Here is a 24,554-nt window from a genome sequence, read left to right as displayed (position 1 = left end):
TAACTGCAATAACACATGCAACCACCAAGGGGATAAATTAAAATAATCGAAACATCAACCCAATAGACAGAACACTATCTTTATAGATGTAGACATAGTTTAACACCACCAACCCTGGAGGACCCTCTATTGGGACCAGGTCGTATTTATGATACAAATTTTTTTTTTTTTTTTTTTTTTTTTTAAGTCCCCAAGTATTGCACATTCACGATAGGGGCCACCCAGAAGTACTATGTTTAATATTGATGTAGCATTTGTTGGGCTTAATTTCTGTTGCATAACATTTTGTAGAGTTGCATTTGACCATATTTTGAAAATGTTCAATAGTATCAGTGTCACTGATTCATGGTTATAATGCTGTTATTTACTTTCTAATTGACAGTTTGGATTCAGCAGGAGCAAATGTCAACTTTTGGTGGAGTTTATCCAATCTTATTCTGGCCTAGTTATAAAGTTGAGGTGTATGTGTATGTAAGAAGAAGTTGCAGAGCAAGTGCTTGTATCTGGCTCGCTGTCTGCTGGAATAGGAAAATAAAGCATCTGAGAGGGAGGCGTTGCACCATCTGATTTCCTCATTGCCATCATCAAACCCCTAACCCAACAGCTGCCAGTCCAGAGGAGCAAGGTCAATTTCATTCAATTCAATTCAATTAAATTCAATTCTAATTACTTTTATTTTAAATGTAAGATCTCCATGCAACATGGTCCCAGTACACTTTACATCACAACATAACACACAACAAGGAAACGAATAACATTAAATACACAATACAACACCAATGTTAAAAAACAAGTAACCCAGCCGTCAGGAGCCCATGTATGATGGTAGGTTGTCCTTTAGCTCACCGGTTATTTGATTGTTCAAACTGTTCATTTAACATTATACCACCTGTCCATACCATCATAGTCACCTCCCCACGTTGTGCACTCATGGTTCTGAGTAATAGCTTATTTTATGGAGGCTTCCTTTATTTGCCAAATATTCTAAAACTGCATTTGGGGCAGGGAAGGATCCCAGGCAAAATATGTGCACCAGGGCCAATCACAATTATGTTACACTGGAGTACACATGTCTACACGGGGAACAAGGACAAGAGAGTGAATCATTTTTGTTGGTTTGCACTACGTTACCAACACCACCATAAAACTAAGAGTAACTTATTTACATACTAATTGTAATGAGTGGATGGATCAGCCAAAAAAAACTATGACATCTGCTGATGTCACAATTCTATTTTCAAGAAAGGATGTTACATCCTATCCTTGTCGTCTCCACCAACAGTTCTTCTCTTGTATCTCATCTATGCTGTCCTTTTCTCTCTCTGCTCTCCTCTCACCCCAATCGGTCGAGGCAGATGGCCGCCCACCCCTGAGCCTGGTTCTGTTGGAGGTTTCTTCCTGTTAAAAGGGAGTTTTTCCTTCCCTCTGTTGAAGGTTTTTCTCCCTTAAAGAGGAGTTTTTCCCTCCTAGCTTATGTGGGAATTGTTGAATTGTTGGGTTTCTCTGTATAATGTTGTAAAGTTCTGCTGTAAGGACTTCAATCTGTTAAGTGCCATGAAATGACCTATGTTGTGATTTGGCACTATAATATTAAAATTGAATTGAATTGAATTAAAAGAAATTCACGCACAGTGCAAAAAGGATTACGTCTGCCATGAAGGTAGGTCTTTAAAGGCTTTGTATGTATGTATGTATCTTCATTTCCTGGGGAGCCAATGATGAGAAGCTACTATCAGGGAAATGTACTCTTTCTTGCTGACTCTCATCAGCATTTTGAATCAACTGGAGGATTTTTATACAGTTATTGGGACATCCTGACAACAAGTAATCACAATAGTTCAGGCGAGGAAGTAACCAATGCCTGGATTAATGTTTAAGCAGTGAGCTGAGACAGCATGTTTCTTATTTTGGGAAAATTGAACAAATGACAGAAGGAGGGAGGAAATTAACTCCACTTAATATTGATTATTTTCCTAGCTTTGAGTAACACATTTTCGAGCTTGTACAATCAAAGAGATGGCATGGACATGGGTTGATCAACCATCTAAACCAAATCATGATTTTATCCAATTTCTGTATTTCTGGAGGAAACTATGACAGAATATGATAACATTTTGATTCTTGGTGATTTTAATATTCATGTGTGCTTTACTTTCAAATTGTCTTTGCCTTTTTAGATGTTTTACATCTAGTCAGGGATCATACATATGAAAAAGGTCTCCATTAATGTTGCTCTACCATATAGCATATCTAACGTTTTCTGACCACGTGCCTGTTTTTTTTTTTAAAGTTAATATCCCTGATCTAGTTGTTACTACTTTTGCTCATTCTTGCTGTGCTCATTTAATCACCTCCATTACCGCTGACCAGTTCACTGCTGCTTATCGAGACCCTTCATGGTTGAATGACACTACTCAGGCATTCTGACTTATTTCCATTTTTCCTCTGCTCTCTTGCATTATTGTCTAACTCCCCATGTCCTATGCAATTTTAAGAGACTGTCCGACTAAATATCATGATGCTGTTTAAATAGCAAATACTAAATACTATTCAGACTTAGTTGCAAATCACTGTCATAGGCCAGTAAACCCACTGTTACACTTTCCTGTAGCACTTTCATGATAAGATTACCAAATTTAGATTGTGTGTGTTGTGTGTGACTTTTACGTAAATTCTTTAATAATTTACTTGGCTGATGTTAAAACTTCGCTGTCACAAAAGTGTCTTAATCTGAATGAAAATAAAACTGATTATGGTGCTCAATCCCTACCCCACTGGATATGTCAATAATATCTTGAAGAACCACGGTGTTCATTTTTATTAACCTTTTAACTTATACCTGCACATTAAATATTTTTTCAGCTTTTAAGAAGGTAAGCTAAGGCCAAGCATTTCCAATTTTCCTTCAGTCCTTCAAAAGGTTACTCTGTTTTATTACTTAGAAGCCATAGTACTGCAGATGTTTGTATGTCAGAATGGGCCAAGCACTAACATCTTGAGCATAGAAGTTGGTTCAGAATGCTGTAGCAAGGCTCCTGACTGGCTTTTGTAAATGTTTTGCCTCTTCTGGCATTATATTGGCCACGTGTTCAGCATAGGATCAGTTTTTAAATTGTATAGCTTGTTTAAAACTGCTTAACCCTTGTGTTATCCTTGGGTCAAAATGACCCGCAGCTGTGTTCAACCAAGTTCTATTTTATTTCTATATTTTTATATTTTTTGGGATCATTGGTCATCATTCTTTAAAGAAACCCTCACAGCCTCCTTGTCACCAATGATCACAAACTCCTCTTTAAGGGAGAAAAATCTCCAGCAGAGGGAAGGAAAAACTCCCTCTGAACAGGAAGAAACTGTAGCAAGCTTGGTGCTACCGGGGTCTCTCCTGGACACCGAACAACCCAAAGGGAAGTGTGGTGAATTGGTATAATCCAAACGGAGTGGAGAAGGCCGTTTTTTCCTTGGACTTTGGCGAGAGAGGAATCTGCCAGTAGCCCTTGGTTAAATCCAGCATCGTGAAGAAACGCGCAGTGCCCAGCCGGTCCAGGAGTTCATCGACCCGGGGCATTGGGTACGCATCAAATCGTGACACATCATTCACCCTGCGATAGTCCACACAGAATCGAGTAGATCCATCCTTCTTGACAACAAGAACGATGGGGCTACACCAGGCACTGTTGGACTCTTCTATTACTCCCATCTCCAGCATAGCCGCCAATTCTCTCTGAACAATTTTTCTCTTGTGTTCAGGTAGCCTGTAGGGTCACGACCGCAGTCACGCCCGGAGACGTCTCAATGTTGTGCACTATGAGGTTCGTGCGTCCTGGCAGGAGGGAGAACACATCAGCAAACTGTTTTTGCAACTTGGCAACGTCTGTTCTCTGAGTCCTGGAGAGATTGGTGTCAAAAGGGAGCGAGGCAGGATTGGTGGATTTTGGAACCTCTGGGCCCAGCTCCTCTCTCTCAGATACCGCGGACACCAGAGAAACAGACTCCGCCTCTCTCCATGCTTTTAAGAGGTTGAGGTGGTAGAGCTGTGTAGCTCCGCCCCTGTCAGACCGCACCACCTCATAGTCGATGTCCCCTACTTGCCGTGTGACCACAAAGGGCCCTTGCCACTTGGCGAGGAGTTTCGAGCTTGAAGAAGGAAGCTATACAAGTACCTTTTCTCCCGGTGTGAACTGCCTCAGCTTGGCCCCTCTGTTGTACAGCTGTTGTTGACGTTCCTGGGCCTGGAGCAAATTCTCACGTGACATCCGACCCAGTGTGTGGAGTTTTGCTCGCAGGTCCAGGACGTATTGAATTTCACTTTTGCTGGAGCTCGGACCTTCCTCCCAGTTTTCCTTAAGCAGGTCGAGCACCCCTCGTGGTTTCCTGTCAAACAGCAGTTCAAAGGGAGAAAATCCCGTCGAGGCCTGGGGGACCTCCTGCACTGCAAACAACAGAGGATCAAGCCATTTATCCCAATTATGTTCATCGTCGTGTATAAATTTACGAATCATGGACTTTAAAGTCTTATTCAGACGCTCCACAAGCCCGTCAGTCTGTGGGTGATAAACACTGGTCCGAATAGACTTAATGCCCAGTAATCCGTAAAGTTCTCTCAGTGTTTGTGACATGAACTGGGTGCCCTGGTCAGTCAGAATCTCTTTCGGGATTCCGACTCGGGAGATGACCTGAAACAGAACCTGCGCAACACTCTTTGCCGAAATGCTGCGCAATGGCACTGCCTCGGGATATCGTGTTGCGTAATCCACCAGAACTAACACAAAGCAATATCCGCGTGCACTCCGGTGAAATGGCCCGATGAGGTCCATGCCAATACGATCAAATGGGACCTCCATCAAGGGTAGAGGATGCAAAGGCGCCCTCGGAATGGCCGGCTGGTTTACCAGCTGACACTCCGGGCAAGATGCACACCAACGGCGCACATCCCCCCGGATGCCCGGCCAGTAAAACCGGGCCATTATCCGGTCCAGAGTTTTATCATATCCCATATCATACTTTTCGGCACCACCAACTGGGTGTTTTCTTGACCTGTTTTAGTGTCACGACTCACTCTATACAGTCTGTCCCTAATCAATGAAAAGTGCGGATATGACAGCACTGCATCAGGGTGCACCAGCTGACCATCAATTCTTATCACTTGGTCAAAGGCAAAGTGTAGAGTATCGTCCCGAGACTGCTCAAATGGAAAATCCTCCATGGAGCATAATTCGGGAACTGGGGGAGTCTCCACGGGAGTCTCCGCTGGTTCCCTCTCCCTTTCTGCAGCGTCGGACGACCTTGCGTCACCGCTGAGCACAGCACACATCCCGCATGTCCCTGCCGGTTGTGAACGCACCTCCATACACTGCCCCATTAATTTATGAAACCCGGGCCAATCTGTCCCCAAGATTAGGGGGTGTGTAAGGCGGGAGCTAACTGCAGCCTCCACTCTACGTTTTTTCCCCCATATCTAATTTCTACAGCCACCACCGGATAATCGTGAACATCCCCATGCACACACTTAATTCTTACCCACGATGCCTCCACCAATGCCCCGGGCCGAACCAGGCTCTGGTGGATCAGCGACTGCATACAGCCCGAATCCACCATCGCCTGATGTGTACCCCCATGGATCCTTACCGGAACGCAATACGTCGCTCCTGGACCGGGGGAGGGTGTTGGAGGGCCGGCAACCCGAAACGTCTGTCCCGCCTCCATTAACGGACATTCCCTCCGGCAGTGTCTGGGCTGCCCACACCTCCAACACTCCTGCCTTGGCGGTTGAGGAACTCCCTGTAGGTTGGGAAGGGTGCCGGGGCCGGCCGGACTCGTGGGATTGGTGAACCTGGGGGTTGTTAGTGCCCGCGGAGCTGCCAGGGCCCGAGCCACCCCCAGTTGCTGGATCCTCCTCCGCGGCGCAGGAATCGGTCAGGCTGCAGCTGGCGGCCGACTGCCATCCCCCTGCCCGCTGGGATAAACCGCGAGGTGGTCCTTGGCAAGGGTGATGGCGGCCTCCAGCGTCGCTGGATGGTGGCAGTGGACCCATGCCGCTGTCCTGGCCGGCAATCCCTCCGTGAACTGCTCCCCCACGATCTTGTCCACCATCGCCGGCGCTCTCTGGCTGCAGCCATCTGGTCGCTGAGTCCCTCAATTGCTGAGCGAAGGCGAATGGCCTGTTCCCGGGCCCCAGCCTAGCCTCCTGGAAGCTCCTCCCGTGGTCCTCGGGGACAGGCCGAGCCGGTCCATAATGACTCTTTTCATGTCCGTGTACTGTCGTCGGGACCCGGGAGGCAGCCCCAGAGCCGCTGTCTGCGCCTCTCCTGTCAGGAGAGGCAGGAGTTGCACCACCCACTCCGCCGCCGGCCAGGCACACGCCTCCGCCATCGACTCAAACATGTCCATAAAGGCCTGTACGTCATCCGCCGGCGTCATCTTGTGCATGGCCACCCCGGTGAAGGACGCCCGTCCTGCCGCTGGTGGGGCTGCCGCTGGTCGGGCCGCTAGCTGTTCCCAGGCGCGGGTCTGTCGCTCGGCTTGGGCCTGCAACGCGCCCAGGAGCTGGCGGCTCGCCTCCGCCTGATCGCGCTGCATTGCCGCGTTCCTGCCCAGCATCTGCCCTAACACAACGATCGGCTGCGTCAGCATTCCACTCTGCTGTTCACCTGTGTCCATGCCCCCACAGTGGGCGCCACTGTAGCAAGATTGGTGCTACCGGGGTCTCTCCTGGACAAAGATGACACGCTCAGCCGTACGTTCAGGTGTAAAATGCTTTTATTTGCCCGGCCCATACACCATGCACTCATGTAACCACTTCCTCTCCTGGTCCTCCTTCGCCCTGCTCCCTTTTTAGGGGAGAGCTCATTAGTCCACATTCAGCTCAGCTGTGCTCATCAGTCCGTATTCGGCTCAGCTGTGCTCATTACACCTGCCCAGCACTGTTCCCTGAACCACTCCTCCCACTCTCTACCCCCTGCAGCTGAGCTAACCACACCCCGCCACCACAGAAACCTCCAACAGAACTGGGCTCAGGGGTGGGCGGCCATCTGCCTCGACCGGATGGGGTGAGAGGAGAGGAGAGAGAGAAAAGGACAGCATAGAGATACAAGAGAAGAACATCCAGTGTAAATAAAATGAATGAGGCTGTGAAAGTGCTGTTTTTGTTTGTGTGATCACTCTGCTAATGAGAGGTTATGATAGACCTGAGTCATCACTGCTGCACTGTTGCAAGATTCCAGTTGTCGAATATCTTATGTTGTGATCAATTTCATTTGTGATGTTATTGTGTCATTGCGTTCAGTTGGAGATGTGAGCACGTCTCTAATGATAGCGACTATGAACATCATCTCTGCATGATATAATTTGTAACATTTAATTACGTCAGTACTTCCAAAATCTTCTCCTCTGCTTAAGAATTGTTTAAGCCTCCTAAAAGTCCTCCTCCATGCACCTAACAGAGCTGCCTCAAGGGCTAAGATGCTTTGTGAATGAGCCTCATCTTTTACAGTATCTAAGCTTAACTTAAAAGAAAATTCTTAAAAGTGCCATCACTTTCATAGATTTTTGTCATGAAGAGTAACTCCTAGTTCGAGGAAGTCTAATGAAAACAGCCCCAGATTACTAGAATCTTTTTCCACTTTTTCCCTAATCCCCTCTTCTTTGTGTAGTTTTGAAGACAATGGGCTATTTTTAGAGCCATGTTTCAACAAAGGCTAACACTTTTGGAAAAAACTAAATTAAATTAGATTAAATAATAACTAATTCATATTTTATAAAAATGTCCTACATTTATCCCTATTTCTGTTAATATACCAGTGTCTCTTATTTCTATTTCACCATTATGAGCACAACAAAACAGCTAGGGAACTGATGACGCAACATGGCATACACTGGGACATCTTTGCTTAAGTATTTATTTTCTTCCCATGTTTCTTTGTCCAAACTAGAGAGACGACGCATTTATACTCATAGCCTTCATCCAGGTGCACTTCAAGTACCAGATACTCTGACTGTGTTGCATTGCATTTTGACATTGTGATGACATTGGCGTGATTCAACCAAGACTCTGTAGTTTGAATTTGTCCAAAATGTTGAACCTTTCTGAGGCCTACATGCACGTCAACATTTAGAATGACATGGGGTCTAATACAGAAAACAATAGCTGTGGCTATTTTGATGGATGACATACATCATCTTCCGCCTGTGAAGCTGGTGACACTCGTGAAAGATCACAACTAAAAACAATAATTGAATAAAATGCATGGCCTGCTACTAACCAAGAATGTGTCATAAAAATTGTAAGTGGTAGTTCCAGTTTCTCTTCATTTCTCTGTAATCTATATATCAAATGCAAGAAACCATGTGCTGTTTTTATTTGTCTGTTTTAGGGTCAGGGTGGAATCAGACAATAATGTCAAACAGTAAATCAATGTCCGTCAACAGCAGCTGCCTTTATTTTGACATATAGCAGGAAGAGAGGCAGCAGTTCTGTCTATGGTACTGAAAAACTGCTCTATTTGAGTGTCCCCATCTGGTCAACTTAAAGCCCCAAGATACAATGTTTTCCCAGGGGCCTCATTGTGGTCTAGCAGTGCTCAGAAAGAGAGAGACACAGAGACCTCGCTCATGAATATGGAGCCTTTCATTGGCAACCTAAAATGAATTCCATTATCAGCTGAGATGGAGGCAGGGTTTACATTTTTTGACCTCAGGGTGGAAACCACAATGCATTATTGCTGAAGCAGACAGCTGCCAGTGCAATAACCAGACAAAAAGCCATGTAGTGTATTAATAGCTGCTGCAATTAACAACCTCCTTTTAGCTTAAAAAAAAATAATGTTGGAGAGCTTTCATGGACTGTTTTCTTAAATTGCAAATCTTGACGCATACTGTCAACAGAGATATAGGGTCAATAATATAATAGCTTTTCTAACAATGCTGGAGAGATGCTCACTGGCCTGGCTCCTTCAACTGATGTTGTTCAATCCCTGGGAAAAGCCATCTAAATTGCCAGCTCTGACAAATCAACCAATAATAAAAACAAATGTTATCATTTGCTGTTCCAGACAGGATTCAATCTCTTATTGTAACACACCAAATTGTAAATATCTGATGGTAAAAAAACTGTTCAGTAATATGTGTTTGAGCTATATACTGTATATATATATATATACACACATATGACAACACTGTCATGTTTACAGTCAAAGCTTTGAGGTTTAAGCCTTTGTGGGAAACCTTTCATGTTCGTAAGGCAAGATTACAAAGGCTGAGCCTAAGTGCATACTGATCTAGAACACTACGAGTCCAAAACAAGATCCTTTTTTGGTGGATGCTAAAAGTTGACAAAAATGATTGTTGGAAAATAAACTTCCAAATATATATATAAATATTCTATATTTTATGATTCTATTGGGGATAAATATATATACTGTACCAAAAGCTTTTTCTGTATTTGCATGTCTTCACGGTATGTCTGGTTGTTAAATTTGGTTATCTTAATCGTTTATCCTTTAGTGATGTTTTCTTTCCCATACACATAATGAAATAAAGCTAAATGTCCAGTGACAATTGTACCAGACCAATTAATAGTCTGTATGGCTGCAAATCACCAACACACAATGATAAATTAAATTTAACCTGCGTCTCTCAGGACCACCGTCGAAGATGGAAGCATGAACATTCTTTTATATTAACCAGTTCTTTTTTATTAAGCCAATTCAATCTGCAGCTGTCTGAGCCTTACTCTTCTTGTGCCCCCCTCTGTCCTCAGTTACAGCTGGAAGACCACAGAGTGGACGGAGTGCAGGGTGGATGTGCTGCTGAGCCAGCAGGACCGTCGGCGTGGAAACCTGACAGGATTGTGTGGGGGCGGGGCTCAGACCCAGGAGGTGTACTGTGTGCAGGCCAGCGCTGACACCCCCCCCAACCTCAGCTCGCTCAGGAGCAAAGAAGGTAGCTTTCACAGAATGCCTTTGTTCTTCTGTCTCTACAGACTTCTTAAATTGTTATATCTATTCATCCACGATGAATATGGATGTGTCTTGCTAAAAATTTAAAACATGAGTTCACTTGATTAGAATTATTTTAATAAGTAAATTCACTTTTAGGCAGGTCAATTTTGTTATTACACTTGACCTTTAAAAAATGTACTAAAAATCAATAAAAATGTGCCTACATTTACCACAGCTTTGATTGTATCTTAAGTCACAGTCAACCAGTAAGAATTGACTTTCCTGATCTATGCTAAGTCACTGCACACAGAAGAATCAAACTGTGAATAGAATGAACCCAAAATGTCCTTACATTTTTTGGGTGAACGCCACTGCTAAAGTTTGATATGTCCTGGTAAGCGAGGACGAAACATTATAAATAGGGGCACATTTGGGCAGCTTTGAGGGATATTGAACTTAATTTAATGTCCTCTGAAGTAATCTAAGCATAACTGTGTGTGTGTGTGTGTGTGTGTGTGTGTGTGTGTGTGTGTGTGTGTGTGTGTGTCTCATTACTAAAAAATTATATAATGTCCTCTGGAGACATAAACGCAACCTCTTCTCTCTTTGAATTTCACGCCAGATAAAACTTAAGTTTAATATGTCCAGCTCATAAACTGGATATAAAAATAGACGTAACTTCAGGGTCTGACAGGTGAGGCCAATGCTGAGGAGCCATCAAGAGCAATACCACAGAGGGCCATAAGGGATTGTTTTCAAAAGGCTCGTGCTCCATATACTCTCATTCAACTTCTCATGAACTTGACCCTATCTCTAATTCTTCTTATTATTAGGCGGGCGTAGTGTCCTCGGGTTTCCAATCAGATCTAGTCAGATCCACCACTCGCATCTCTCCAGCTCATCCAAATATAGTCACTTCTGGCCCCAAAATAACAAGATGACGATGGACGCAATGCCAAATTCGAGGTTTCAGAATGGCATTTCACGAACCAGTGGCTAACAGTTAGTTTCCACTTGGTCCTGTTAAGAGAGGACACAACATTGTAAATTGCTCCATAAGGGAAGCCATAATGGAAATTGAACTGAGGGAGAAGCAATGTAAACATTCAGCCACCTGCTGAGTGGTAATGGCAATTCGCACCCCTCAAGTGGGGCAGTGAGCAGGCAGCCACATACCTGCAGACAGATAGAGGAGAAACAGAGGAGGAGAAATACAGAGGCTGACTCGGAAAAGAGCCTTCACAAAATCCTCACGAAACAAACTTATGTTTCACCGAATCAGAATCTCGCTGAACTATATTCATTTTCATATTTTCTGTGTAATGTACAGGCGCACTAACAGGTTAGAGACTCCTACCATTTCTAGTTTTGACCACTTGTAATGGGAGTCTATTGGAGATCTTGTGGGAATGTTCAAAGGAGATTTTGGCAAAAATGAATCACTACCAAAGTCTTAGCACACCATTATCAATCTAGAAGCACGTTTTGATGTATTTTTTGGAAGGGTTGCCTCAAGACTACCAAAAAAACAACAATGTGGCCAGAAACGGTAGCCTGCTAAAATGTGTTTTCATTTTGTGCTGGTGTGGGGTGCTCTTCCCTCACCCCAACCGGTCGGGGCAGATGGCCGCCCACCCCTGAGCCTGGTTCTGTCGGAGGTTTCTTCCTGTTAAGAGGGAGTTTTTCCTTCCCTCTGTTGGAGGTTTTTCTCCCTTAAAGAGGAGTTTTTTTTTTTCCCCTCCTAGCTTATGTGGGAATTGTTGAATTGTTGGGTTTCCTTGTACAAGGCTGTAAAGTTCTGCTGTAAGGACTTTAATGTGTTAAGTGCCATGAAATAACCTGTGTCGTGATTTGCCGCTAAATAACTAAAATACAATTGAATTAAATTGAATAGTTACTCCGTTACCCGTGGCCAGAGTTCATTAGTTAGGCTGCTCGATTTGTAAAGTCAGGTTCTATAGGAGTGTCTGCAATTCACACACTTTACCAGCCATGTGTGAACCAGACAGGAGAATTAAAGAGCCTTTGTCCTCATATGAAATGTGGGACTGAGTTATAGGTGAAGTAAACATCAGAGATGCTTTGCTACCAGCAGAAACTGCAGGAGCTACTTAAGATACGATGTTGCAAGTTCCTCTTCATGGTGGTATTCCTTGGTGGAAAGGTGATTAGAGAATTTGCATTGTCGAGTTGAACTTATGGGTCTTGATTTTCAATCCCTTACGACAAACAGCAATACCGTGAGTAGAGGCAATTGCTTCTTTGGGGTCATCAGGTGGGTCAGTCTTTTGATGATGATAGGCCCACGACTCCTCAGTGACACCTGGTGTCCCAGGTACACCCGCCTCTGCTTTTACCCCTCACACACACTCTCGGTTTTGGCCTAACTTAGTCTAGTTTTTTCCTAAACTACTAATAATGCTGGCTTGAAACAGCCCGCTCAGCAGTTCAGGACTAGTTTACACGGCAACTATTAAATGATACGCCTCGCCTGAGTGGGGCAGCGAAGAGGCCTTACATTTCGCCTGCAGTATTCAAACTGCGAGCTCACATCAACCACAACTATTTTCAGCTGATCTTGGTTACCATGGCTATCTTCTTAGTGGCTTTCTTCAGTTCTTTGGGTTCCAAATCAACCTTTTGTAAGAAATAATGCACTGATGATGATGGGAAACCACAGCAACCAACTTCAATGGGGAATAAAGTTGCATGCAATTCTTTGACAAGAGCCTCAATCAAATCCTGGTACTTGGCTTTCTTCAGTTGGTGAGAGATAGCTAGCCTGTCCCCCCAGGGCACTGTGAGTTCGGCTACTAAGATGTTTTTCTGTGTTCCTGAATAGGAGAACGATGTCTGGTCGGCATGAGGTTGCCACCACCTCTGGAAAGACAAGCTTCCTCTTTAGGTCCACTTGCATCTCCCAGTTGGAAGCTCACTGCAAAATGGAGGGCAGGTTCTTGGAAGTTCAATATGTTAATGTATACCAAAGGCACATGGAGGGGATAGCAGATGAATTATAAGCTTTCATGTAAATTGGAGGGATTGCTGAGCTGGAAGTGGTCTGGTAGCACACTCATGCTTATCTAGCACTGACACAGTAAGTCTCAGTCCATCTGGCCTGAAGGCTGTACTGGTCTCTGCTGCTAGAAATTATTAAGATGTCACGCGCACTGCCAGCTGTATGCTTTCATCTGGCAGTCATAATATTATATCGGCAGTTTCGTCTCACACTTTCCACTTTTGTCTAACTTCGAGCAAAGCCACTCTGCCAGCATATTAACACAGTATATTAATGGTTGTTATGGAAATGTTTTTGGGTGGAAGCAGAGAGATTGATGATGGTATTATGATGGGAAAAATCACAAGATTTGGCTTTCAGTAATAAAGGATTGTGGTGAATGACAAATGCAGGAAGCAATAAGAAAACATGTAATGACTGAATTTAAGCTGTTTAGAACCAGATTCTCCTTCTTTATTTCAGCCTGCACCCATCCTGGCTCTCACACAGGTTTTGCATTGTCATGTTATGTATAATTTTGCATATCCTTTACCTTGGCCATGCTATGCTACAAGCTTTTATTCTTCAGCACATTTTCTCACCACTTTCTCTCAGCTTTGTCTGTGTTTGCTGTATACCACTGCTTTACTGGCCAGTACACTTCTGATGCATGTGAATGATTTTGTCACAATGAAAACTACTTTTAACAGTGAAATATTAGCAACAGATTATACTTCAGCGGGGGAAAAGGGGTCTAAAATTAGAAATGTACATAAATCCTCATATTTTAAGGCAAGTCTGTGTATGATAAAGAAGAGACATGAATAATGCTGACAATAATAAACTTTATTTGTATAGCACCTTTCATACAAAAAAAATTCTTACTTTAAAGCAAGAAAATCACACGCACTAAGTGGTTCACATAAGAACAGATATAAAGGAACATAAACACATGATTAAATGTGATTTAAAAATAAAATGCAAAAGAACAGAATCAAAATTAAACATAAGACAACACATTATTAAAATGAAATTGAGTTAAAAATAGAAAATAAGGAAGCAGCAATATGCAGTTGTTTATCATCTGCATAACTATAGAAACAAGCATTGTGTTCTCAAAGGATGTCACTAAGTGGCACCATGTAAAGTGAGACTAATAAAGGACCATGGCTGCTCTCTGTGCAACCCCACAGCAGCTGTCATGTCTCTTCGACACATGATCTCCAATGCTGACATGAAACTTCCCTTCGGTGTATGTTTTGAACCAGTTTAGGACACTATCAGAAAGACTGACCAACTCAAAACGATTGATCAGGATATTATGGCCAATTCTATCAAAAGCTGAGTTTAATCTGAGGTTGCCGATTATTAGTAAATACAGTTCCAGTGCTGTGATGTGCTCTGAAGCTCGACTGAAATTCCTCCAGGATGCTGAAAGTTTATTTGCCCTAAAACCATCTTTTACAGTGTAGTCTTTCTTTACTTAAAGTACTGCTTAGCTATTGGCTGTTGACTCTGGTTAGCCACTTTACTGGTGAGCATGTTCCGCACATCGTGAAGAAACCAGTGAGAGCCATCCAAGTGGTGCAGGTAGAAAACCAATTGCCCTATACCATGCCTTGAGGCAAGTGTATAATTTGTGATATTGGGCTATATATTTATAATATTGAGTTTCCTTGCTGAAAATTGTTGGCTTGTACCCGGCTGGTAGGGAGAGAGTTTCAGCCCTGAGGTCAGGTGATGATCCTGAGATATATAAGCAGATATAAAGGAGATAAGACACTGTCATGGTGAAGAGGAAGCTGAGTGTCAAAGCGAAGCTCTCAATTTACCAGTTCATCGGCGTTCCTCCCTACACCGATGAGCGTGAGCTCTTGGTACTGAAAGAAAGAGATTGGCAAAGCACATGGCTGGACTGTGAGGAGCTGACATTAGGAGATCATAATTTAAAAATGGATGATTCTACAAAACTAAAGATTAAAAAAAAATGAAAAAATGAAAATGAAAAAATGATTTTCAACTGTCAACATATTTTTTAACATCCACAACCTTTAACTCAGTCCCAATAACTATTTTTTTTACTATAAGTAAATCAAACAGTTCCATTAAGAATAGTAAAAACAAATTGGGCTTTGGGTATGAACTACAGGAGAGGAAGGGCAGAGCATGCTTATCAGATGAAAACATAAGCCTCTCACAGACAAAAAAGCCACAACACCTAACCCCGCTCACCTTGACCTCTTTCTTTACATCTCTGCTATCTAAAACAAACTGTTTCATGGAACCTAACAGGCTGTGTTCATTGGTCAAAGATAGTTACCAATACAAGGGTGTAAAAATATGACATTAGAAATCACACCACATTTATGTTTACTGGTCACAGTCATCTGTGTCAGTTTTTAGAGTCACAACATCCAAATATTAGAAAAGAGAGTAGCCTGGGTGTAGATTATGGGTGAGTAATTATTAGCTGCAACAGTTTATCATACACCTGTCAAGCAAACAATCATAATACCAAATGTTTTTATCTCTATAGAACAAGGAGATGAAACTTTATTGGATGATAATTCTCAAAATTACTACAATATGTTGTACAGAAGACAAAAACTACATGTGCAAAACACAACACGACTTTCTATGATTGTGTTCCTCAGTTCAGTAGAGTCAGGGCCAAACTCTTCACCACCTTCAGCACTCACTTAAACTCAGTTGAATGCAACCTGTATGTGACTGCTTTTATTGAGACACTGTTTATTTAATTTCCTAGTCCTGCTGTCATTGTATCCAGTGGCTGATCATATTGTGATGAACCACGTCCTATTGGAATCTGTAGCCCATTTAAGATGACATAATCTTGCCATTTGCTTTCAAGGATGATCAGCAAATCTCAGTGACAAAAATAGTCTGGCAGTAACACACATCTTTCCCAGTCCGATTACTGGGAGTGACTGCGCTCCCACATCCCTGCTACTTCTTTATTTGATATACTCACAGTTGGAAAGCAAAGAATTTACTTGAAATGTTGTCACACTCATGCAAAGACTATTGCTGATGACTTCACTGTTCAGTACATTCTCAAATGGATTATGTTTTCTGATTATTATGAGCAGATTTTTGCCTCTTTACCTATTTTGTTTTGAAAATAACACTCAAAATTATGTCAATTTGTTTGTCTGAGTGACAGTAAGTTCTAGTTGCTGTTTTTCTTCCACTGATTACAATCAATGCAGTCTCTATTAGGTATCAAACTGTGACATGGTGTATAACAGCTGTGCCACTGTGATGCCATGAATCCTCAGCTGGAGAGGAACCTGGAGTCAGGTTATTGATGGCAGTTGGCTTGTGGCAGCACAGCGCAGGAGCCACTGAGGTTCCTAATTTGGCGGCTGGAAGCACAGCACAGGGAAGAAAAGACCATCTGGCACGGAGTTACCTGAGCAAGGTCAATCTGTGAGGAGATTTCCATTAATCAGCTTTTGTTATGTTTGTGAAGAGCTGTTCAGACTTCACAAGGAGGGAGAAGAACAAAGAGGCTATTATCCTCCAAATGATGTTAATTAAACACATGAATAAGAAGCTTATTAGAAGAAATTGGATGTTTGACTGTTCAGTTGTTGTGACAACACATGGACATTTTGAAATTAACGTCATCAACGAGTCATCTGGACGCCCGAGTTCAACACCTGTTATTGTAGTGCTATATTTGTTGAATATCTCCCAGTGACAAGTCTGAGCTAGTTACAATGATATGGTATTTTCATAGACATAGACATTACTTACAAATAGGTGTGAATACATGATATTTCCTGCCAATAATTATCAGCATTTCTTATATACTATATGAATGGCCAGATCCTGATTTATTCCATTATTTTTATATAATGAGGGCAATGCCAGTGGTTGCTGTGATGATTTCCAGATTGACAAGTTCATTTCGAAAGGTATTTACAGTATGAAGTCTTAAACAGGTAACCACAAAGACCAGTGGTGAGTGAAATATTAGGGCATGGCAAGAATGATTCATGAGATGGAGGACAGGGTGGACAAAGTAGAAAAATAAGGATGTTGTTCTGAAGGTTCAGAGTGGCAGTGTGAAAGAGAACATGTGACAGCATGAGTCCTCATCCAGTAATGTTTCACAGGAACATTCCATTTGACATATCACCTGCTTTTGTGTTACATACACACAAGGGCATACAACATCTATGCACCTTAAAACATACTATCAAAGGACTCACATTTGGCCAAGTGGAGGCAATTTGCATGTGAATGAGGCTGAGTCGTGTTGTGGCACAGCTATAATGATTTATCAGTCTGATGACCTTGCAGCGAGTCACCTACAGCTGTGTGGAGCTGAGGTCCACTGATAATCAGGCCAAATGTAAAACTGGCTGGGAAAAAAGGTTTTGTTGTTTTTAAAGTTGTCTGATTTTTTTGAGATTTTTAATTTTGGGGAATGCTGTCAATGAAAGGGAAGAGTTTTTGCTCATCATTTTTTCTGGGGGGGATCCCTGAATAAGGGACAATTGGAGTTTTTTTGTAGTCTTTGTGGTGTGTCTCCCAAACTGTGGTGTGACAGTGCAACCATCAGTGCAGCATTTTTATGGTGCACATGAAGGAGCTCATTTGTCCTTTTAATGTATGCAATCAGCATCACAATAACACAAAAACACTTTTGGTATGAGACACCCGTTTCAGTCTTTGTCTCATGTTTTTGCTGCCAAACTAATCTCACACCAAATAGGAGGAAGCCAAGCACCTCCAAAAATAACCAGTTATAGTCTATCCTGTGTGTGTTAAACAGTCTTCCTCTGCACATATGACAAAATTAAACATCAAGATTTTCCACATTTCTCTACCAATATTAGTCCATTCATTTGTTTGCATATAGTTGCTGGAGCCACACACACAGACATCTCCAAATCACAAAACACCTGTCATCAATGTTGTTGTCATATAGTTTCACATCTATTATAAATGAAACTTTTCATGGAAATATAACTTCATCACAATAAAGACAGTCCCTGTAACAGGTTTGATTAAAGAGACTCACCAATAACGGATGTAAGCTGGGTTTTTACAAATTGCTAACAGAAGCTGAAGTTGTGTTTTTTGCTTGCAAATGTCTTTAGGAGTATTTTCTCTGCGTTTATTAGATACCTGCAGCACCATGTAGCCGAGGAACCATTTAAGCGCCTTCACAGCGAGAGAGTGGGACACATTTACACGTGGCTCAGCAATGCTAACTTCATTAATTACTTATAAAAAAATGATCTCCAACTCGGACACCAGATCAATCAGGATGTAACAACAAATAACAAATGTGTAGCCTAATTGTCCTCACTTCAGACAGGTGAGTCACGGTTTATGAACTGCAGTTAAATTACTTTTCCAAAAAGTCCGTCAGGTTCAGGCTAAGAATTGAGCTCCATCACAGTTATCAGTTGTTGTTTTTGTTTTTTTCACTGTTAGTAAAAGTTAGTTTTCTTTCTGCAATATAAAGTGTTTCATTATGGAGATTTTTTCGTTTCAGTCTCACAGCACATAGAGACGTGTTCTGATAACTAATGTGACTTCTACAACCAAAAAAATAGCATATGGCAGTATGTAGCCCAATAACAATGAAACACTTTTTAGTAGTTTAATGTCATGGATAAACTGCTTAATTCTTGATACCTAAAAGAAACATAAAACACACTGTTTTCGCAAAGGAATTTTTTTTTTTATGTTGCAGCATAGAAGACAGTATTTCCTCATCATAGTCTCAAAAAATGCATGCCAGTACAGCTTTTTGTAATGAACAGATACTTCAGAACTTTGCTTCCACTGGTCAGATACACATAGCACATTATTTACCAAACTGTGTATCGATGATTATGAAACAGAAATCTTACAGTAAGGAACTTAATTATGCAACAGAAGCAATGGTTCAAATGACCTGGGCCTTGGACCATTAACTTCTTACCCAACTTCATGTATTTGCTGAGCTGGGTCAAGCTTTAAAATACACACTGAGGAAGCCAATCTGACTCCAAACACAGCAACCGATCACTTCAGTTAAAAATAAAGTGGTTATGAGTTAGTAGTTAATAGGAATGAGACAAGTACTCGGGTAACCGGTACGGATAATGTACTTTTGACGAGTACGAGTTTCATCTGAGTAATTGTGTTGTTATCCGTGCTGGCTCAAGCTTCTAAGAAACACTAGCTGTGTGCACACAGCTTCACACCGAGCCCCGCCTCCAGCTCTGTGCCATAGGCCCACAAGCTCTTTCACCCTGCTCAGTCTCAGGAATTAAGAGCAACTTGCGACTCTCTTGGTTAATTTCTGGCATCAGCTTGTTTCAATCAGGTTTGTATAAAATATCTTCAGTTACTCTGAGAACTTTGCTTTTACCGGACGAGTCACAAGTTACAGCTTGTGACTTTGCTTCCACCGGTTTGTTGTCCTTATTTTACATCGGCTCGCTCCTACCGCGTTAAGATATCTTCACTCAGCTACCCGCTTTCAATTACTAGCCTGACATGTTTTCTCACTATAGCTCAACAATAACAATTAAATATAGCACCTTTTATGTTTATATAAAAACATTGCTCTGAAGTTCAATTCTACAACTGTTCTGTAGATCATTTTCTAATAAAAAATAAAGTGAGCAATTTCTGATCCGAGTACGAATACGGATAGAGATAATTTAGTTGGTTTAACAGATACACATAATGGTGTACTCACTCGTCCCTTGTAGTTAACATAACAATACTCAATCAATCAATCAAACTTAATTTATATATATCAGTGCATTTCAAAGTGCTCAACAGATAACTGTGAGGCCGACAAATATATAATATTTGTTTCACAATCATAATATCTATAAACTTATTGCTAACTTATTACTAAGTTTACTCACAGTACTGTGAGTTATTATTATTAGACAGAATATTCATTGCTTAGAAAATATTAATTAAAAGTGAAGTTTTCCCTCAGAAAGGCTAAATAACAACTACATAAGACATCTTTATGAGAAAAAATATCAATATCTGCAGTGGAAAGTGGTACATGGCAAGCTTGGTTTGGTACATAGTGTTACTTTGTGTGAAAAGTTTGGGTACCTCTCTGTTGAACTATACAAATTTCACATAGCCTTCAAGATTGAAGCTCTTTGGATACTTTATATATGATCGCATTATATATGGCCTTTTGTATGGCTTTAAAAATGACCTGATATACTGGTTCAAAATGTATCTTTTGCCAATGGTGGTGCAGACAGAAACACTCCCCCATCTTAACAATGAGCTCATTCCCAGACTCTTGTCGTTCTGTCCATCAGTGGATGCAATGACAAGAACGGTGGAACATATTCTTCAAATCTTTACATTGTTAGTTTTAATCAGTTTTGTGTCCCTAATGTTTCTGTTCTGTTTGTTGTTACACTATCCTGTTACATGTTGCTGTCACAAATTCAAGTTTTTCACCAGAGATCAATCTCAGTGTATCATTGATCTTGTCTCTTTCCACAGCATTGCGACCAGTTGACAGTGATCTGTGTTTGGGTATTCCTCCAAACACCACCCAGCTCTGCCATATAAGCTGTCCTTTTGAGTGTGAGGTGTCTTCGTGGAGCGCGTGGGGACCCTGCACCTATGAAAACTGTCAAGACCAGGCAGGCAAAAAGGGTAAGAGCTGACTGTGAGAAATGCCTCGTTTAATAAAGTAACTGACTAATGGAGTTCTGCAGGCATCTTCAGATCTAAAGCCTTCCTTTCCTGAAATTGCCCTCAAACATGAATCCAAGAAACTGCCCTTTGCATAGATACAAGTTCAGCATCACCATTCCATCTTCCTTGCAAACAGTGTTTCTTGGAAAGTGTTATCAATTATTAAAAAAGGATCATTGCACCACTGCATTTGAGCTCGCACTGGCTTTGTGCTGCCATGAAAAAACTGTGCCCTAAATGTGATACAACACAAAGACTGATACAACACAAAGCAGAACTACTGCAAACATCAATTTGGCAACTTATTACATGAATTAAATAACTAACTACAGTTGTGGATGCATTTTTTTTTTTTTTTTATATTTGCAACAGGAATTACGGCAACATGAACCTGCTTGGAGATGGTCTTACAGCTTTTACTTCTAAAGTGTTTGTCTGTAATTTTATTTATGATAACTCTCTCCTTTACATTCTCTGGACCATTATCAGTGCGGTGCACATGGTGATACCAAACAGCAGAGTGACCACTGCTCTCCGTTTAAACAGGCTGAATAAGTGATTAAAATATTGGAGACGTGTAATAATAATAAACCACAACACGTTTTTTATCATGATAATCCAATCATTTATAACTTTTTCTAGGAGTACTAACAAATTCAATTCAATTCAACTTTATTTATATAGCGCCAAATCACAACATCGGTTATTTCATGGCACTTAACACATTAAAGTCCTTACAGCAAGGCTTTACAATATTATACAGATAAACCCAACAATTCAACAATTCCCACATAAGCTAGGAGGGAAAAAACTCCTCTTTAAGGAAGGAAAACCTCCAACAGAGGGAAGGGAAAAACTCCCTCTTAACAGGAAGAAACCTCCGACAGAACCAGGCTCAGGGGTGGGCGGCCATCTGCCTCGACCGGTTGGGGTGAGAGGAGAGCAGAGAGAGAAAATGACAGCATAGAGATAGAAGAGAAGAACTGTTGGTGGAGACGACAAGCACATGGCAGAGACATGCAGCTCCATGACGGGACATCTGCAAAAGAAAGAACAGAAACTACGCGAGCAAGGGAACTGAATGGAGACAACAAACAATAAGCAAAAACTTTGGGAGAGAAAAAGATGGTGAGGTATGAGTCAGTTAAAGAGTAGGAGGAAAAAAAGAAGCTCAGCATGTAACGAGGTCCCCCAGCAGCCTTGGCCTATAACAGCATAACTAAGGGTTGGTTCAGGTCTACCTGAGCCAGCCCTAACTATAGGCTTTATCAAAAAGGAACGTTTTGAGCCTAATCTTAAAGCTAGAGAGGGTTTCTGCCCCATGAACACAAACTGGGAGCTGGTTGGTTCCACAGGAGAGGAGCCTGAAAACTGAAGGCTCTGCCTCCCATTCTACTTCTGGAAACTCTAGGAACCACAAGTAGACCAGCGTACTGATAGCGAAGTGCTCTGCTAGGATTATATGGTTCTATAAGATCTCTAAGATATGATGGAGCCTGGTCATGTAGGGCTTTGTAAGTTATCAAGAGAATTTTAAATTATATTCTTGATTTCACAGGAAGCCAGTGAAGAGAAGCTAAAACTGGAGAAGTATGATCTCTCTTGCTTAATCCCGTCAGTACTCTTGCTGCAGCATTTTGGATCAGCTGCAAGGTTTTTAATGAGTAATTTGGACATCCTAACAGCAAGGAATTACAATAATCCAGCCTAGAAGTAACAAACGCATGAATGAGTTTTTCTGCATCACGCTGAGGAAGGATTTTCCTGATTTTATTAATATTACGTAGATGAAAGAAGGCAGTTCTGGAGATTTGCTTTATATGGTGGCTAAAGGACAAGTCCTCATCAAAGATGACTCCAAGGTTCCTCACAGTTTTGCTGGAGGCCAAGACAACGTCATCCAGAGTAACTAAGTGAAAGAGTTTCTGATTAATTAATGGAAAAACTTCCTCAAAAAGTTTAGTTGGGATGTGATCTAACAGACAGCTAGAGGATCCAGATGAAGAAATAATTCTAGTTAACTCAGAGAGCTCAACAGGAGAGGAATTTTCCAAGTTTATATCTGGTCCTACAGTTGCTTCCAGGGCTGCTGTGCTTAACATCACATCAGTGATGGTGGCAGGAAGGGTCTGCCCGATTCTCTCCCTAATAGTAAGAATTTTATTAGTAAAGAAGTTAATGAAATCATTACTGCTGAGAGCTGAAGGAATAGAGGGCTCAACAGAACTGTGACTCTTTGTCAGCCTGGCGACAGTGCTGAAAAGAAACCTGGGGTTGTTCTTGTTTTCCTCTATTAATGATGAATAATATAAAGTTCTGGCCTTACGAAGAGCTTTCTTATATAATATTAGGCTATCCTTCCAGGCCAGGTGAAATTCTTCTAAATTAGTGGAACGCCATTTCCTTTCCTGTCCAGGCTGTTTTAGAATAATCTTTGCAGAAGAAGCAATATTTTGTTCTTTCACACTGTCTTTGCTTTGCTCTATAACACACCAGAGGCATGCAGGTAAATATGGAACAATTGATTATTTTCTCATCAAGTTTAAAGAGTAATGAAGCATTGTTTCAATGTTAAAAAAAAAAATGCATCCACGACTATGAGATTGGGAGTATCAAAGCATCGTCATATCCTCAAGCTGTTTTGTCAGGTTGTGCTAGTCCATCAGTGGAGTGAATGTGGTCGCTGCTTCAACCCTAATTATCCGTGGAACAGCAACGTCTGCCATGACTAATGCATGTTGACTCTGCTTTAATGAAGCGACTCAAATGAAAGGGATCGCTGAAAATTCTTCCCCATGCATCTTAATGATGGATCCACTCCCACTCACTAGTTTGCTCACTATGCCACTTCTGCTCTTGCTGTCATGTACTGTACATTATAATAAACCAAACACACACACACATCTTCAAGTGTGTGAATTCTGGCTCTCATTATCCCCCTGGCTTGATATCTTTTTATCTTCCTGTCGCTGAACATGGAAATCACTGTTTATAGACCTGAACTGTGATGTGTATGCAGAGGAACATGCACCTTCTAGTTGTGCCCTTGCTCTGTTGGTCCTAAAGGATAACCTTATATAGAATATATATACACATCATCAACTTATCTTGTTACTACATAAAAAAAAAAAAATCAAATACAATGATACAGCTGTTTGATTTTTTTCTTCATGGTTTCTAGAAAAACAATATTTGATTAAGATTGATGGTATATTTACATTACTGAACAACTTTGGTTGTGATATCTCAACTTTTTGATCGCAACTCGTACTTGTCTTCACCTAAATGTGAATAATTTAGCTCACACAGCATCCTTGATAAAATGTGGGGAGTAACATATTTATTAGCATTTTGTCCGTGTTTGGCTTAATGTGTTGTTGAAATGGAAAGAATATTAAATGGGCAGTGATTTAGAAGTCCACAAGAACACAAACATGCAAACTGAGAAACGTCTGATGCTAAGTTTTAAAGGTAAATAACTATGGGCCCTCTTTTAATGCACCAAGATGCAGTGCATTAAAGGTGCTAACAAGTTTTTACCTATCCGTATGTGACATAATAGGATCTATGCTAGATTGTTCATTTACAGAATTTGTGATACTCTATGGCTCTGTCCTAAATAATTTCCAGTATAGTGCATTTACCCTCTGTATATGATATGGACACATATATAGATGTGTAAATGACATAGTGTGTCTCTATAATCAAGTCTTTGATGTTAAATGAGTTGCAGAAACCCAGCCTGGTGAACCCAGTCCTAAATTCACAGTGTGAATGTATGGGTCTAAGCACCCTCCAGAGAGACATGTTCACAGTCACTCCATTCTACTGGGTGTAACCTTGGGTTAATCTTAATAAATCAGCATGCACTGAAACAGGCTGACACTCTGCTATGGCTGCTACTACCT

At 41.5% G+C, this 24,554-nt stretch overlaps 1 protein-coding gene across 1 annotated transcript in view; it reads left to right on the top strand.

Moving 5' to 3' along the window:
* thsd7aa (thrombospondin, type I, domain containing 7Aa) overlaps positions 1-24,554 on the top strand; it is a 160,293-nt gene that overhangs the window by 65,912 nt on the left and 69,827 nt on the right. Inside the window, exons 4-5 of the mRNA XM_069176035.1 lie at positions 9,755-9,936; positions 20,449-20,604. Of these exons, the coding sequence (XP_069032136.1) occupies positions 9,755-9,936; positions 20,449-20,604 (338 nt within the window). The remainder of the gene's footprint in view (positions 1-9,754; positions 9,937-20,448; positions 20,605-24,554) is intronic.

This window comes from Embiotoca jacksoni, unplaced genomic scaffold (genome assembly GCF_022577435.1).
Source record: "Embiotoca jacksoni isolate LCO1_2020_lvr unplaced genomic scaffold, fEmbJac1.0.p SCAF_7, whole genome shotgun sequence".
Lineage (NCBI taxonomy): Eukaryota > Metazoa > Chordata > Actinopteri > Embiotocidae > Embiotoca > Embiotoca jacksoni.
Note: the sequence above shows the minus strand (reverse complement) of the source record. Positions and strands in the feature narration are given on the sequence as shown.